Here is a 15,626-nt window from a genome sequence, read left to right as displayed (position 1 = left end):
TTTCTATTTCTAGATCCTTGAGGAATCGCCACACTGTCCTCCACAATGGTTGAACTAATTTACACTCCTACCAACAGTGTAGAAGTGTTCCTTTTTCTCCACATCCTCTCCAGCATCTGTTGTCTCCAGATTTTTAAATGATCGCCATTCTAACTGGCGTGAGATGGTATCTCAATGTGGTTTTGATTTGCATTTCTCTAATGACCAGTGATGATGAGCATTTTTTCATATGTTTGTTGGCCTCAAAAATGTCTTCCTTTGAAAAGTGTCTGTTCATATCCTTCACCCACTTTTGAATGGATTTTTTTTTTTTCTTGTAAATCTGCTTTAGTTCTTTGTAGATTCTGGGTATCAGCCCTTTGTCAGATGGGTAGATTGCAAAAAATTTTTTCCCATTCTGTTGGTTGCTAGTTCACTATAATGATTCTTTTGCTGTGCAGAAGCTCTTAACTTTCATTAGATCCCATTTGTCTGTTTTGGCTTTTGTTGCCATTGCTTTTTGTGTTTTAGTCATGAAGTCCTTGCCTATGCCTATGTCCTGAATGGTGTTGCCTAGGTTTTCTTCTACAGTTTTTTATGGTGTTAGGTCTTATGTTTAAATCTTTAATCCATCTAGAGTTAATTTTTTTATAAGGTGTAAGGAAGGGGTCCAGTTTCAGCTTCCTGCATATGGCTAGCCAGATTTCCCAACACCATTTATTAAACAGGGAATCCTTTCCCCATTGCTCATTTTTGTCTAGTTCATCAAAGATCAGATGGTTGTAGATGTGTGGTGTTGCTTCCAAGGTCTCTGTTCTGTTACATTGGTCTATAACTCTGTTTTGGTACCAGTACCATGCTGTTTTGATTACTGTAGCCTTGTAGTATAGTTTGCAGTCCCGTAGCATGATGCCTCCAGCTTTGTTCTTTTTGCTTAGGGTTGTCTTGGCTATGTGGGCTCTCTTTTGGTTCCATATGAAGTTTAAAGTGGTTTTTTCCAGATCTGTGAAGAAGGTCAATGGTAGCTTGATGGGGATAGCATTGAATCTATAAATTACTTTGGGCAGTATGGTCATTTTCATGATATTGAGTCTTCCTAACCATGAGCATGGAATGTTTTTTCATCTGTTTGTGTCCTTCCTTATTTCCTTGATCAGTGATTTGTAGTTCTTGAAGAGATCTTTTACATCCTTTGTTAGTTGTATTCCTAGGTATTTTATTCTCTTCGTAGCAATTGTAAATGGGAGTTTGCTAATGATTTGGCTCTCTGTTTGTCTGTTGTTGGTGTATAGAAATGCTTGTGATTTTGCACATTGATTTTGTATCCTGAGACTTTGCTGAAGTTGCTTATTAGCTTGAGGAGGTTTTGGGCTGAGACAATGGGGTCTTCTAAATATATGATCATGTCATCTGCAAATAGGGACAACTTGACTTTTTCTTTTCCTAATTGAATACCCTTTATTTCTTTTTCTTGCCTAATTGCTCTGGCTAGAACTTCCAATACTATATTGAATAGCAGTGGTGAGAGAGGGCATCCTTCTAGTGCCAGTTTTTAAAGGGAATGCTTCTAGTTTTTGCCCATTCAGTATGATATTGGCTGTGGGTTTGTTGTAAATTGCTTTTATTATTTTGAGATATGTTCCATATCTTAAAATACCTAGTTTTGAGTTCTCAATACCTAGTTTATTGAGAGTTTTTAATATAAAGGGCTGTTGAATTTTGTCGAAGGCCTTCTCTGCATCTATTGAGATAATCATGTGGTTTTTGTCTTTGGTTCTGTTTATGTGGTAGGTTATGTTTATAGATTTGCGTATGTTGAACTAGCCTTGCATCCTCAGGATGAAGCCTACTTGATCATGGTGGATAAGCTTTTTGATGTGCTGTTGTCTTCAGTTTGCAAGTATTTTATTGAAGACTTTTGCTTCAATGTTTATCACGGATATTGGCCTCTAGTTTTCTTTTTTAGTTAGGTCTCTGCCAGGTTTCGGTATCAGAATGATGTTGGTCTCATAGAAAGAGTTAGGGAGGATTCCTTCTTTTTGTATTGTTTGGAATAGTTTCAGCAGGAATGGTACCAGCTTCTCTTTGTACATCTGGTAGAATTCTGCTGTGAACCCATCTGGACCTGGGCTTTTTTTGGTTGGTAGGCTAATTAATTGCTGCCTCGACTTCAGACTTGTTATTGGTGTATTCAGGCTTTCAACTTCTTCCTGACCTAGTCTTGGGAGTGTGGAAGTGTCCAGGAATTTATCCCTTCCAGATTTACTTGTTTATGTGCATACAGCTGTTGGTAGTAATCTCTGATGGTAGTTTTTATTTCCGAGGAATCGGTAGTGATCTCCCCTTTTTCATTTTTTATTGCACCTATTTGATTCTTCTCTCTTTTCTTTTTTATTAGTCTAGCTAGCAGTCTGTCTATTTTGTTGATCTTATCAAAAATCCAGCTCCTGTATTTATTGATTTTTTGATGGTTTTTTTGTATCTCTAGCTCCTCCAGTTCTGCTCTGATCTTAGTTATTTCTTGTCTTCTGCTTGCGTTTGAGTTTTTTTGATCTTGCTCCTCTAGCTCTTTCCATTTTGATGACAGGGTGTCGATTTTAGATCTTTCCCTGGTTTCTCATGTGGGCATTTATTGCTATAAATTTCCCTCTAGACACTGCTTTAAATGTGTCCCATAGATTCTGGTACATTGTGTCTTCATTCTCATTGGTTTCGAAGAACATTTTTATTTCTGCCTTCATTTCATTGTTTATCCATTCGTCATTCAGGAGCAAATTGTTCAGTTTCCATGTGACTGTGCAGTTTTGAATGTTTTTCTCAGTCCTGAGTTCTAATTTGATTGTGCTGTGGTCTGAGAGACTATTTGTTATGATTTCCGTTCTTTTGCATTTGCTGAGGAGTGATTTACTTCAAATTATGTGGTCAATTTTAGAGTAAGTGCTATGTGGTGCTGAGAAGAATGGTATTCTGTGGATTTGGGGTGGAGTGTTCTGTATATGTCTATTAGGTCTGCTTGGTCCAGATCTGCGTTCAAGTCCTGGATATCCTTGTTGACTTTCTGTCTTGTTGATCTGTCCACTATTGACAGTGGAGTGTTAAAGTCTCCCACTATTATTGTGCGGGAGTCTAAGTCTCTGTGTAGGTCGTTAAGAACTTGCTTTATTGGCCGGGCGCGGTGGCTCAAGCCTGTAATCCCAGCACTTTGGGAGGCCGAGATGGGTGGATCACGAGGTCAAGAGATTGAGACCATCCTGGTCAACATGGTGACACCCCGTCTCTACTAAAAATACAAAAAATTAGCTGGGCATGGTGGCGCGCGCCTGCAATCCCAGCTACTCAGGAGGCTGAGGCAGGAGAATTGCCTGAACCCAGGAGGCGGAGGTTGCGGTGAGCCGAGATTGGGCCATTGCACTCCAGCCTGGGTAACATGAATGAAACCCCCTCTCCAAAAAAAAAAAAAAAAAAAGAACTTGCTTTATGTATCTGGGTGCTCCTGCATTGGATGTCTATATATTTAGGATAGTTAGCTCTTCTTGTTGCATTGATCCTTTTACCATTACGTAACACCCTTCTTTGTCTCTTTTGAATTTTGTTGGTTTAAAGTCTGTTTTATCAGAGACTGGGATTGCTACCTCTACTTTTTTTTTGCTCTTCATTTGCTTGGTAAATCTTCTTCCATCTCTTTGAGTCTACGTGAGTCTTTGCATGTGAGATGGGTCTCCTGAATACCACACACTGATGGCTCTTGAGTTTTTTTTTTTTTTTTTTTGAGATGGAGTTTCGCTCTTGTTACCCAGGCTGGAGTGCAATGGCACGATCTCGGCTCACCGCAACCTCCGCCTCCTGGGTTCAGGCAATTCTCCTGCCTCAGCCTCCTGAGTAGCTGGGATTACAGGCACACGCCACCATGCCCAGCTAATTTTTTGTATTTTTAGTAGAGACGGGGTTTCACCATGTTGACCAGGATGGTCTCGATCTCTTGACCTAGTGATCCACCCGCCTCGGCCTCCCAAAGTGCTGGGATTACATGCATAAGCCACCGCGCCCAGCCTGGCTCTTGAGTTTTTATCCAGTTTGCCAGTCTGTGTCTTTTGATTGGGGCATTTAGGCCATTTACATTCAATGTTAATATTGTTATGTTTGAATCTGATCCTGCCATTTTCTTACTGGCTGGTTGTTTTGCCCATTAGTTGATGCAGTTTCTTCATAGTGTCTTTACAATTTGGTATATTTTTGCAGTGGCTGGTACTGGTTGCTCCTTTCCATGTTTAGTACTTCCTTCAGGAGCGCTTGTAGGGAAGGTCTTGTAGCAATGAAACCTCTCAGCAATTGCTTGTCTGTAAAGGATTTTAATTTCTCCTTCACTTATGAAGCTATTTGGTTGGATATGAAACTCTGGGTTGAAAGTTCTTTTCTTTTTCTTTTTCTTTTTTTTGGAGACCAGAAGTTGGAAAGTTCTTTTCTTTAAGGATGTTGACTATTGGCCTCCACTCCCTTCTAGCTTGTAGGGTTTCTGCCGAGAGATCCGCTGTGAGACTAATGGTCTTTCTTTTGTGGGCAACTCATCCTTTCTCTCTGGCTGCCCTTAGGATTTTTTCCTTCATTTCAACCCCAGTGAATCTGATAATTATGTGCCTTGGAGTTGCTCTTCTTGAGGAGTATCTTTGTGGTGGTCTCTGTATTTCCTGGATTTGAATATTGGCCTGCCTTGTTAGGTTGGGGATGTTCTGTTGGATAATATCCTGAAGAGTGTTTTCCAGCTTGGATTCATTCTCTCCATCACATTCAGTTATGCTGATCCAGTGTAGATTAGGTCTTTTCACATAATCCCATAGTTCTTGGAGGCTTTACTCATTTTTATTTTATTTTTTTTAAATAAAATGAAAGACGGGGGGGAGGGGGAGAAAGAGAGAGAGGGAGAGAAAGAGAGAAAGAGAGAGAGAGAATGCTAAATTCTGTAGTGCAGTGGTGTCATCCTAGCTCACTCACTGAAGTCTGGACATTCCTTGGCTCAAGATTCTTCCACCTCAGCCTCCAGAGTACCTGGGACCAGAGGCACATGCCATTGTGCCCAGATCATTATTTATTTATTTATTTATTTTTTAGAGACAGGGTTTCACCATGTTGGTCAGGCTGCTCTCGAACTCCCGACCTCAGGTGATCCGCCTGCCTCAGCCTCCCAAAGTGCTGAGATTACAGGTGTGAGCCACTGCGCCCAGCGGCTTCGTTCCTTTTTTTTGAGTCTTTTTTCTCTAATCTTGCTTTCTTGTTTTATTTCATTGATTTGATCTTCAATCTCTGATATCCTCTCTTCTGCTTGATCGATTCAGCTGTTGAAACTTGTGTATGCCTTGCAAAGTTCTCGTGCTATGTTTTTCAGCTCTATCAAGTCGTTTATGTTCTTCTCTAGGCTGGTTATTCTAGTTAGCATTTCACCTAACCTTTTTTCAAGGTTCTTAGTTTCTTTGCATTGGGTTAGAACATGGTCTTTTAACTCAGACAAGTTTGTTATTACCCACCTTCTGAAGCCTGCTTCTGTCAATTCGTCAAACTCTCTCTGTCTTGTTTTGTTCCCTTGATGGTGAGGAGCTGTGATCCCTGGGAGGAGAAGAGGTGCTCTGGTCTTTGATGGAGTCATCCTTTTGGCGCTGTTTTTTTTTTTTTTTTTTTTCCCCATCTTCATGTATTTATCTCCCTTTGATAAAGGATTTATCTCCTGCTGAGGCAGGAGAATCACTGAAACCTGGGAGAAGGAGGTTGCAGCAAGCCAAGATCACGCCACTGCACTCCACCCTGAGCAACAGAGCAAGACTCTGTCTCATAAACAAACAAACAAACCACTTTAAAAAGAAAAAAAGAATGCCGGGCACAGTGGCTCATGCTTGTAATCCTAGCACTTTGGGAGGCTAAAGTGGGTACATCACCTGAGGTCAGGAGTTCAAGACCAGCCTGGCCAACATAGTGGAACCCCATCTCTACTAAAAATGCAAAATTAGCTGGGTATTGTGCCTATAGTCCCAACTACTCAGGAGTCTGAGGCAGGAGAATCACTTAAACCCAGGAAATGAAGGTTGCAGTGAGCCACAATCGCGCCACTGCACTCCAGCCTCGGCGACAGAGACTCTGTCTCAAAAAAACAAAACAAAACAAAAAAGCCTTCTCAAAAAGAAAAAAAATTTTTTTTAGACAGGGTCTCACTCTGTCACCCATGCTGGAGTGTAGTGGTGTGATCAAGGCTAACCACAGGCTCTGCCTTGCAGGCTCAATGATCCTCCTACCTCAGCTTCCCACGTAGCTGGGGATACAGGCACACACTACCACATCTGGCTAATTAAAAAAATTTTTTTTGTAGAGATGTTTTCACTGTTGCCCAGGCTGGTCTCAAACTTCTGGGCTCAAGCAATCCATCTGCCTCAACCTTCCAAAGTGCTGGGCCACTGTTCCCAGTAATTATTATTTTATTTTATTTATTTATTTATTTTTTTTGAGACAGAGTTTCGCTCTTGTTACCCAGGCTGGAGTGCAATGGCGCAATCTCGGCTCACCGCAACCTCCGGCTCCTGGGTTCAGGCAATTCTCCTGCCTCAGCCTCCTGAGTAGCTGGGATTACAGGCACGCGCCACAATGCCCAGCTAATTTTTTGTAGTTTTAGTAGAGACAGGGTTTCACCATGTTGACCAGGATGGTCTCGATCTCTTGACCTCGTGATCCACCCGCCTCGGCCTCCCAAAGTGCTGGGATTATAGGCGTGAGCCACCGCACCCGGCCTTAATTATTATTTTAGAGATAGGGTCTCACTGTCATCTGGGGTGCCATGCAGTGGTGAGATAATAGTGCACTGCAGCCTTGAACTTCTGGGCTCAAGTGATCCTCAAACTACCATGCAGCTAGAAATAGTCACACAACAGCATATACAGCGATTTATTTTTTTGTAGAGACAGGGTCTTCCTTTGTTGGCCAGGCTACTTGGAGATTTAATTCTATCACTGTACACTCAGTTAAATAATTAGCTGGTGTGTCTAGCCAAAAAGTACTATCCAAAAACCCTCAGTATCTGAAAATACATTGAGAGTGGGGAACTTTTTTTTTTTGAGACAGACTCGCTGTGTCACTCAGGCTAAAGTGCAACCTCCGCCTTCTGGGTTCACTGCAACCTCTGCCTCTGGGTTCAAGCAACTCTGCCTCAGCTTCCGGAGTACCTGGGACTACAGGCACACACCACCATGCCCAGCTAATTTTTGTATTTTTAGTGGAGCATCTGTTTTTGCCACGTTGGCCAGGCTGGTCTTGAACTCCTGGCTTCAAGTGATCTGCCCACTTTGGTGTCCCAAAGTGCTGGGATTACAGAACGTGAGCCACTGCACCTGGCCAAGAGTGGGGAACATTTAAAATGGTTATCTTGAGAAAGCTGTTTTAGATGTTTGTTAGAGTTCCTTCATTTAGCCAGAGTGGCAATCAGCTGAGGGTGCTGAAGAGTGACCTATAATGAGAATGGATTTTGAACAGAATCTCACATGTTAATACAAATGAGTTTACTCTATTTATATTTATTATCAAGAGCATTTTTTCCTAAAGATAAGGCAGGTATCAGGCTAAGGAGATGAAAGGAAAGAAGAAAAGATTATTTAAAAGTTTAAAAAGACAATAAAGTTTTAAAAAATGTTCTAAAAAGAAAAAATAAAAAAGGCATGGTCAACAAAGCAGCTTCTTTTCCCACGAAGTAGGCATGCCACCTATTTTTACCTTTTCTTAGCTTACAATCCTACCGCCCTTTTTTTCTTCCTTCTTTCTTTACAGACCAGAAGTCTGTGGGCTGATTTGTTTCGCATGTAGTACTTTTAAAGTATTCATTAGTGGCCAATATTTAGAAGGAAAGCTATAGCATTAAAACATAGATTTCCAGATTTTCCGGAAAAAAATCGTTTTTAAAAAGGATTTGCTTTCCTAAAATGGAAACAATCAGTGGAGGTGAGTAATGGCTGCCCCCTGGACAGGTGGGCTAGGTGCTATCCAGTTCACCAGGTTTCCAAACAAGCCAGCTTTATTCATTAATGTACCATTTGTGTTTGTCATTCCTGCTCAATAGCTTATGTCTCCTAGCCACTGGGGTCAGACGGTGCCAATCCCATTAGGAACTTCAGACTAAAGCTGTTATGACTATGCTACCCAGCAGTCAGCCTGGTGAAGAAACAGTCTTTTCTGTGAGGCACAGGGCTTTCGGAGCTGAACAATTTCCCAGTCTGATGGAGGAGACTGACTACAATATGCAGTGGTGGCCTTGTACCTACCTGAATAGTTATTTATGATGAGTAAATAAAGGGAGCAACAAGGGAACAGAGGAGAAGTGAATCATTTTCAGCTTGCCTTATTGACCTCAAGGGCCTAGAGAAGAGTCTAACCAAGACTTCCAGAGTAAGCTGAAGCCCAAAGGGTAAACAGTAATATTAACACAAATGGTTAAGTTTCAGCCAGAGGGAGTTAAACATGTAAGGTGTGTGGCGGGGAAGAAACACAGTGCAGATACCTGGAGCAGAGAGTGACAAGAAACAAACAGTGAAAGATGAAGACTAAGATATAAGCGATGACCAATTTATGTCGTCTGCACTTTATCTTAGGGACAATGGGGAGGCCCTGAGATATAAGTAAGGGTAAGTTCACTGGGATTCTGAAGTGATTTGTTCAAGTTACAGAATTAGGAACGGAACCAAAAAATGAACTACTAATTTTTTAAATTAACAAATTCCTAATCAGTCAGTGTACTATTATTTCCCCGCTGTCCCATGTTTACCAATGACCCGCCAATTCAAAGGACACGCCACATATTTCTAAACCCACCACCCGCTCTGCGGAAATAGCCTCAACGCTTCAACCGGAAGCAGAAACTGACCGCAGCAGGCGCCACCTAACTGGCGGCTGGGGCAAAGCTCCGCCCGGAAAGTCGCAACACCGGAAAAGGTCCGGCTGTTTCCGGTGGAAACCCAACGGAGCTAACGTTCAGAAGGCGAGTCTCCAAGATCCGGCCAGTTTGCCCAGCGCGCTCTGCTCCGCGACAACACATTCCCGTTTTTGCGCAGGCGCGGGGAATGCGCAGGCAAGGGCGTACGCAGAAGCGTGCGCGCGCCCGTTCAACGTCCGGAGCATCGGTGCAATTTAGAGGGTAAATCCTTGGGCGTTGTAATGTGGACTTTTGTTCTCTAACTACAACTCCCAGCATACCTCACCCCTCACGTGGGCCCTAGGTGTGGTTTCGTGGGATAGGGTAAGACGAAAGTGAAATGGCGATGACGTACCAAAGAAGAAAATAATTGAATATGTTGTGTGAGGGCGTCGCTCGTAGAAGCCCCAGTGGCCTAATGGATAAGGCATTGGCCTCCTAAGCCAGGGATTGTGGGTTCGAGTCCCATCTGGGGTGAGCTAAGCTTTTTACTTTTTTTGGCCTTCAAAACACTTTTTTCCTTTCCAAACAAAGCGAAGTATGCCAACTTTATTATTTATTTTTTAACGGGAAGGGTGTATGTGTGTTTTTACTAGCTGGTGGGCTGCAACTTTCCAGAATCAGCATACTCCCATGTCCTTTCTGTGAGCCGCAGGTCCCCTGGGATTTGGGGAGAAGTCTGTCAATACGTTGAATTTTGATATCCCTTTTAGAAATCATTTAAAAATATCTTCTCAGCGTGTTCCGTATCAAATCCACACCCACTCCCCCAAGCCAGGCCCACTTCTCCTGAGACTCGGCAGTTGGTGTGCTAAGGGGCATCTTCAATGACGCAGTGAAGAAAGGCCCCCATTTCTCCAATCCCTTTTTCGGGGTTGGAGGACCTGGTACCGTCAGTTAACACTCGGCTTTCGTTTGCTTTTCTTGTTAGGGCGCAATTCGGCTTTTGATTAATGTACAATGGACAAATGAGCCGTTCCACTGCTCGTTAGTCGATAGGGGGAGCCGGTAGTCGGTCCGACCGTACCATTAGGCGCCCAGGCGGGAGGTCGTAGGACGCCGTCGGTCACCAGGCTCGGAGAAGGACAGGGAAATGGCGGCCTTAGGGTCTCCGGCGCGCACATTGCGGGGACTTCTGCGGGAGCTGCGCTACCTGAGCGCGGCCACCGGCCGACCCTATCGCGACACCGCGGCCTATCGGTACCTCGTGAAGGCTTTCCGTGCACATCGGGTACGGGAGCCATGTCCGGGGTGCTCCACCTGCTGGGGAGGGAGGGAGAGTCGGGTCTGGACCGGGGTGGGGAGCACGATGTATAATTCCTGCATTTCTGAGGCCAACTCTTCCACGGAGCCCTCATTCCGACCAAACCAACCCAGGGCCGAGGCTCGGAGCTCTGGCGTAAGCGCAGGGACTAAAGGACCGCCTGGGGCTCAGAGTCGCTCTGGGGACGTCAGTGTCCTCCAGAGGGGCGGACCCATCCCGACCTATTTCATTGGCTCCTCTGTTGTCTGTGCGGAGGGGAAAGTCAGGAAAGTGGAATAGAGAATATGCAGGGGGTAAAAGAATGTAGATAGACTTGAAGGGTGTACTGTCACTAGACTTAAAGCCACAGCATCTGGCCAACAAGCTCCTCAGCCTACCCCTAGAAAAATTATTCTGAGAGGTTTTTTTTTTTTTTGAGGCTGAAAAGAAAAACTGGGCTTTAGGGAAGGAAACTTGCTGCCCTTGAGCAATGTGGTAAAAGGGAATCATCTTCTTCACTGTCGAATTTCTGAGCCATGGACGTCAGAATGCAAAACTAAAATTCACCTAGTTTTTAAAAGGTGACAACTTTCGGGACTGTGCTAGGAACCTGATCTAAATGGGAAAAATCAGATGCTTATGGGCCCTGTTCTTTAAGACGCTTGATGCCCACCTTAGGAGCGATACAGTAAAGCATTTAGAATAAATAAGTGCTCAACGTGTAGACAACAGGTGCTGGAATATAAAGAAGAGGTTAGGGAAGGTTTTCCGGAGGAAATTAATCAGGGACCTGAAAGGCTAATTTGGAGTTAGCAAGTAAATTGGGGTTAAGGTCCAGGTTTAAAACTGCACAATTGAAAGTCCAGAGGAGAGAAAGATTGCCAATTGAGAATGGTTTAGCCCTTAGGGGTGTGGTGGGTGAAGTGGATGTAGATGAGGTGGTAGGCAGAACAGGAATTTAAACTTTAGTGTAAGTGTAATGGGAAGGCATTCTAAGACTTTTAAGGAGGTGACATGATTATAATTATATCTTACAGAGACAACATTATTACCCTTGAGAGAGACTTGGCTATGGTTCTGAAATTCATGGTACATTCTGGAAACACCACTCTGGAATGCATTTAAGCCTAGGGGAAATGGTTTATATTTCCTTAAGGCTCAGCATTTTCTCTATCCCTTCCCTTGGGAGAAGGGATTCTGTTAGAAAGAAACCTCCCCTTTCTCCACAGGGAAAATGCAGTATTCTATTTCATTTGATCTCTTTTGGTTTCTTGTGATATATTTATTGTTTCCTGTCTATTATTGACCCTTCTGTCCTCATGATTCAGGCTCAACTGAATCAAGGTCAGTATTCTATCCTATGTTAATATAGAATTCCTATATCAAATTCCACAAATTTGGGCTTATATAATATTAGTAGGAATGGATGCTACAATTTGTTAATGCTTGACATTGGTGTTGGTTTCTCATAAAACTTAAATTACTAAAAAATTTGTATTAAAGCTTATTAATTCTGTTTTTAAGCAGCTAATGAATGTTGCTTTCAACATGATCTGCAGATCTTAAAACCCACATTCACCAGCATGGGCAACATAGTGTAGTGAGACCTCCTCTCTACAAAAATTCAAGTTAGCCAGGCGTGGTGACCCATCCTCTAGTTCCAGCTAATTGGGAGGCTGAGGTGAGAGGATCACTTGAGCCCAGGAAGTCAAGGTTGCAGTGACCTATGTTGATACCACTGCTGTCCAGCCTAGGCTACAGAGCGAGACCCTGTCTCAAAAACCAAGAAGCCACGTACATTCTAGTTTTCGGATTCTAACACTAAATATTCAAATAGAGAAAGGGGATTAGGTGAGGAGCAGTGGCTCATGCTTGTCCCAGCACTCTAGGAGGGGGCGGCGGGTGGATTGCTTGTGCCCAGGAGTTCAAGGCCAGCCTGGGCAACATAGTGAAACCCTGTCTCTATAAAAAATGGTCGACAGCCATGTTCACACCATTGCACTCCAGCCTGGGCAACAAAGTGAGACCCTGTCTCAAAAAAAAAAAAAAAAAAAAAAGAAAAAAAGTTGGGGGTATTATGTTGGCAGTGGTACCCAGATTAATCCATACTTGGACATGGCTCCTGTAGTCACTCAGAGCTATGCAGACACCCCCATTTCACCTTTCCTGCCTCTTTCTCACAGCCTTGAATACAGAACTAGTCAAAGAGAGTACACTGACTTAATCTCAAAAGTTAAGTGTGTTGAAGAAAAAACAAGGTTTGGAGTCATTTGGGGACTTTGGAATGGATATGGAGTTTCTAGCTTCTTAAAGTCATTTGAGTCTATTTTTCAGATAGATAAGTAAATTGCGAGAGCAAGAACAGCCATTCCTCAGTAAGTGGGGATGGGTTCCAGGACACCCCCCAACCCCACTCAAGGATACCAAGATCCATGGATGCTCAAGTCCCTAACATAAAATGCTACAGTATTTTGCAATGCACATCCTTCTGTATACTTTAAGTCATCTCTAGAATATAATACCTAATACAATGTAAATGCTATATAAATAGTTGTTATACTACATTGTTTACAGAATAATGACAAAACATGTTTGGTAAGACACGATTATCCTTTTATTTTTTTCTGAATATTTTTGATCAGAAATTGGTTGAATCCAAAGATGCAGAACCCATGAATATGGAGGGCCAATTGTAGTAAGTAATATGAACATAAGCATACTACTTTTATATATATAAAACCTTCATTTGTTACTATTTAGTACAAAGTTATTTTTCAGACAAAATAAGGTTTCAGTTTTCATTGTAATGAAAGATATATGCCACATTAACCAAAGTCAGGAACATTCAATGTAACTCCTTTTTAAAACGAGAGCTAGAGGTCAGCTTTACTAATAATCATAGAGTGCCTCTGTAGATGTATTAAGTATACATGTATATATATACATGTTTGTATTTCCTCTGTGTAATTTACTTTCATTCTAGAGAATGCTTGTTTATTAAATTTTTCTCTGTGGACCTCTATCTGTAGCTGGGTTAAGAGCTTCTGACTTGCCGCCTCTCCAGGTCACCAGTGAAAAGTTGTGCAGAGCCCAACATGAACTTCATTTCCAAGCTGCCACCTATCTCTGCCTCCTGCGTAGCATCCGGGAACATGTGGCCCTACATCAGGAATTTCATGGCAAGGGTGAGCGCTCAGTGGAGGAGTCTGCTGGCTTGGTGGGCCTCCAATTGCCGCATCAGCCTGGAGGGAAGGGCTGGGAGCCATGAACATGGAGAGTATCCTCGGATGCTGCATTCATAAGAAAATTTAATAATTTCTATCAATATGTCTTTATCATTAAACTTTTTTTAAGTTTAAGGTTTTCCTCTAATTTTGTTTACTGGTTCTTAGGAGAATTAACTGGAGGTTTCATCTTTATTGTCAGTGCATTTACTGAGCTTCTTATACTAGACTAACTGATGTTGTCTACCTTAAACAAAATTTTTTTAATTTTTTTTTTTTGAGACAGAGTTTCGCTCTTGTTACCCAGGCTGGAGTGCAATGGCGCGATCTCGGCTCACCGCAACCTCCGCCTCCCGGGTTCAGGCAATTCTCCTGCCTCAGCCTCCTGAGTAGCTGGGATTACAGGCACGCGCCGCCATGCCCAGCTAATGTTTTGTATTTTTAGTAGAGACGGGGTTTCACCATGTTGACCAGGATGGTCTCGATCTCTTGACCTCGTGATCCACCGGCCTCAACCTCCCAAAGTGCTGGGATTACAGGCGTGAGCCACCGCGCCCGGTCAAATTTTTTTTAATTTTAAAAGTAGTATAAGCCTTTCGTTTGAGGATTTCAAATGTTATAAACATACAATAAAAGAAGCCCTCTGGCCGGGCGCGGTGGCTCACGCCTGTAATCCCAGCACTTTGGGAGGCCGAGGCGGGTGGATTACGAGGTCAAGAGATCGAGACCATCCTGGTCAACATGGTGAAACCCCGTCTCTACTAAAAATACAAAACATTAGCTGGGCATGGCGGCACGTGCCTGTAATCCCAGCTACTCAGGAGGCTGAGGCAGGAGAATTGCCTGAACCCGGGAGGCGGAGGTTGCGGTGAGCCGAGATCGTGCCATTGCACTCCAGTCTGGGCAACAACAGCGAAACTCCGTCTCAAAAAAAAAAAAAAAAACAAAAAAAAAACGTAAATATGATGTGCTACAGTCCTGGCAGGAAATAGATGGCACACTCAAATAGGGTCATTGAGGAGAGTTAAAGGGATACATAAAGATGTGCGTGAATTAAAGTCAAGATGGTGAAGCTCTAAGGGGTTCTCAACCGTAGAGAGGTATCTTTTATTTTTAACTGGGCAGGCCCTGAAGCAGAACAGGTTAAGAGAGACTCGCTAGTGGAGAGTTCTTACCTCCCTAGGCCTGACAAGTGTGGGCCCTTAGGGCGAGCAACATGGCCACAGCTCAGCTATAACCCACAGAGGGGGATGGATGAGCACATTGACATCTCTTTTCTGTCTCCTCATCTTAACTCCCTACCTGGGCAGATAGCTCCACCATGTACTTGGCTAACCAACTCAGAAACTTGAGCTTCATTTGGTCTTCCTCCCTCCTTTCTTTTCACAATTTCCAGCAATTTTAATTTCTGCAATAGCTCTAATAGCCTTCTTACCATCTCTGTCTCCACTGCCTCTGTCCTGGTTCAAGCACCGAGAATCTTTTGGCTGAACAAAGAAAATAGTCTCCTAAAGGGTCCTTTTGCATCTTACATCCTTATTTCTTCAAAAATCATTCTCTCTGTGAATTGCTAACACTTATTTACCTGTGGTTCCTTTATGGTATATGTCAGTTTCTTCTGGTAGATAGATAACCTGTTTTTTCCTGGACTATGTCTCATTCATCTTTGCAGTTTCTTTTTTTTTTTTTTTTTGGGACGGAGTTTCGCTCCTGTTACCCAGGCTGGAGTGCAATGGCGCGATCTCGGCTCACCGCAACCTCCGCCTCCTGGGTTCAGGCAATTCTCCTGCCTCAGCCTCCTGAGCAGCTGGGACCACAGGCACGCGCCACCATGCCCGGCTAATGTTTTGTATTTTTAGTAGAGACGGGGTTTCACCATGTTGACCAGGATGGTCTCGATCTCTTGACCTCGTGATCCACCCGCCTCGGCCTCCCAAAGTGCTGGGATTACAGGTGTGAGCCACCGCGCCTGGCCCCATCTTTGCAGTTTCTAAAGTACCTTCCACAGTGACTTACTCATTGCATGTATTAAATGTTTTTGAATGCATAACTCAGCTCTACTCACTTTCAGAAGCATAATCTCAACAGGACTATTCATAAAGCATTTCAAAACATCTAAGAGTTTAACATAATAGTATTAATAGGTCAAACAAACATTTATTCAACTAAATGGATTTAAAAAAATAGAAATGTTTAACATATATTTTTGGGTTTTTTTTTTGTTGTGTTTTTTTTTTTTTTTTTT

General features: G+C 43.0%; 1 protein-coding gene and 1 non-coding gene across 2 annotated transcripts; both read left to right on the top strand.

Annotated features, from left to right (window-relative positions):
* Positions 1–9,318: 9,318 nt before the first annotated feature.
* On the top strand, positions 9,319–9,391 carry TRNAR-CCU. Its single transcript has one exon. It is a non-coding gene; the product is annotated as a tRNA-Arg (tRNA).
* FMC1 (formation of mitochondrial complex V assembly factor 1 homolog) lies at positions 9,336–14,019 on the top strand. The gene is made up of 3 exons (XM_032275843.1): positions 9,336–10,145; positions 13,222–13,642; positions 13,947–14,019. The coding sequence occupies exons 1-2, from the start codon at positions 10,008–10,010 to the stop codon at positions 13,423–13,425; spliced, it is 342 nt and encodes a 113-aa protein (XP_032131734.1). The 5' UTR covers positions 9,336–10,007; the 3' UTR covers positions 13,426–13,642; positions 13,947–14,019.
* The last annotated feature ends 1,607 nt before the right edge of the window (positions 14,020–15,626 follow it).

This window comes from Sapajus apella, unplaced genomic scaffold (assembly GCF_009761245.1).
Source record: "Sapajus apella isolate SASKATOON/1434 unplaced genomic scaffold, GSC_monkey_1.0 scaffold7, whole genome shotgun sequence".
In the NCBI taxonomy this organism is placed as follows: Eukaryota; Metazoa; Chordata; class Mammalia; order Primates; family Cebidae; genus Sapajus; species Sapajus apella.
The sequence above is the reverse complement of the archived record's forward strand: the minus strand, read 5'-3'. Positions and strand labels throughout refer to the sequence as shown.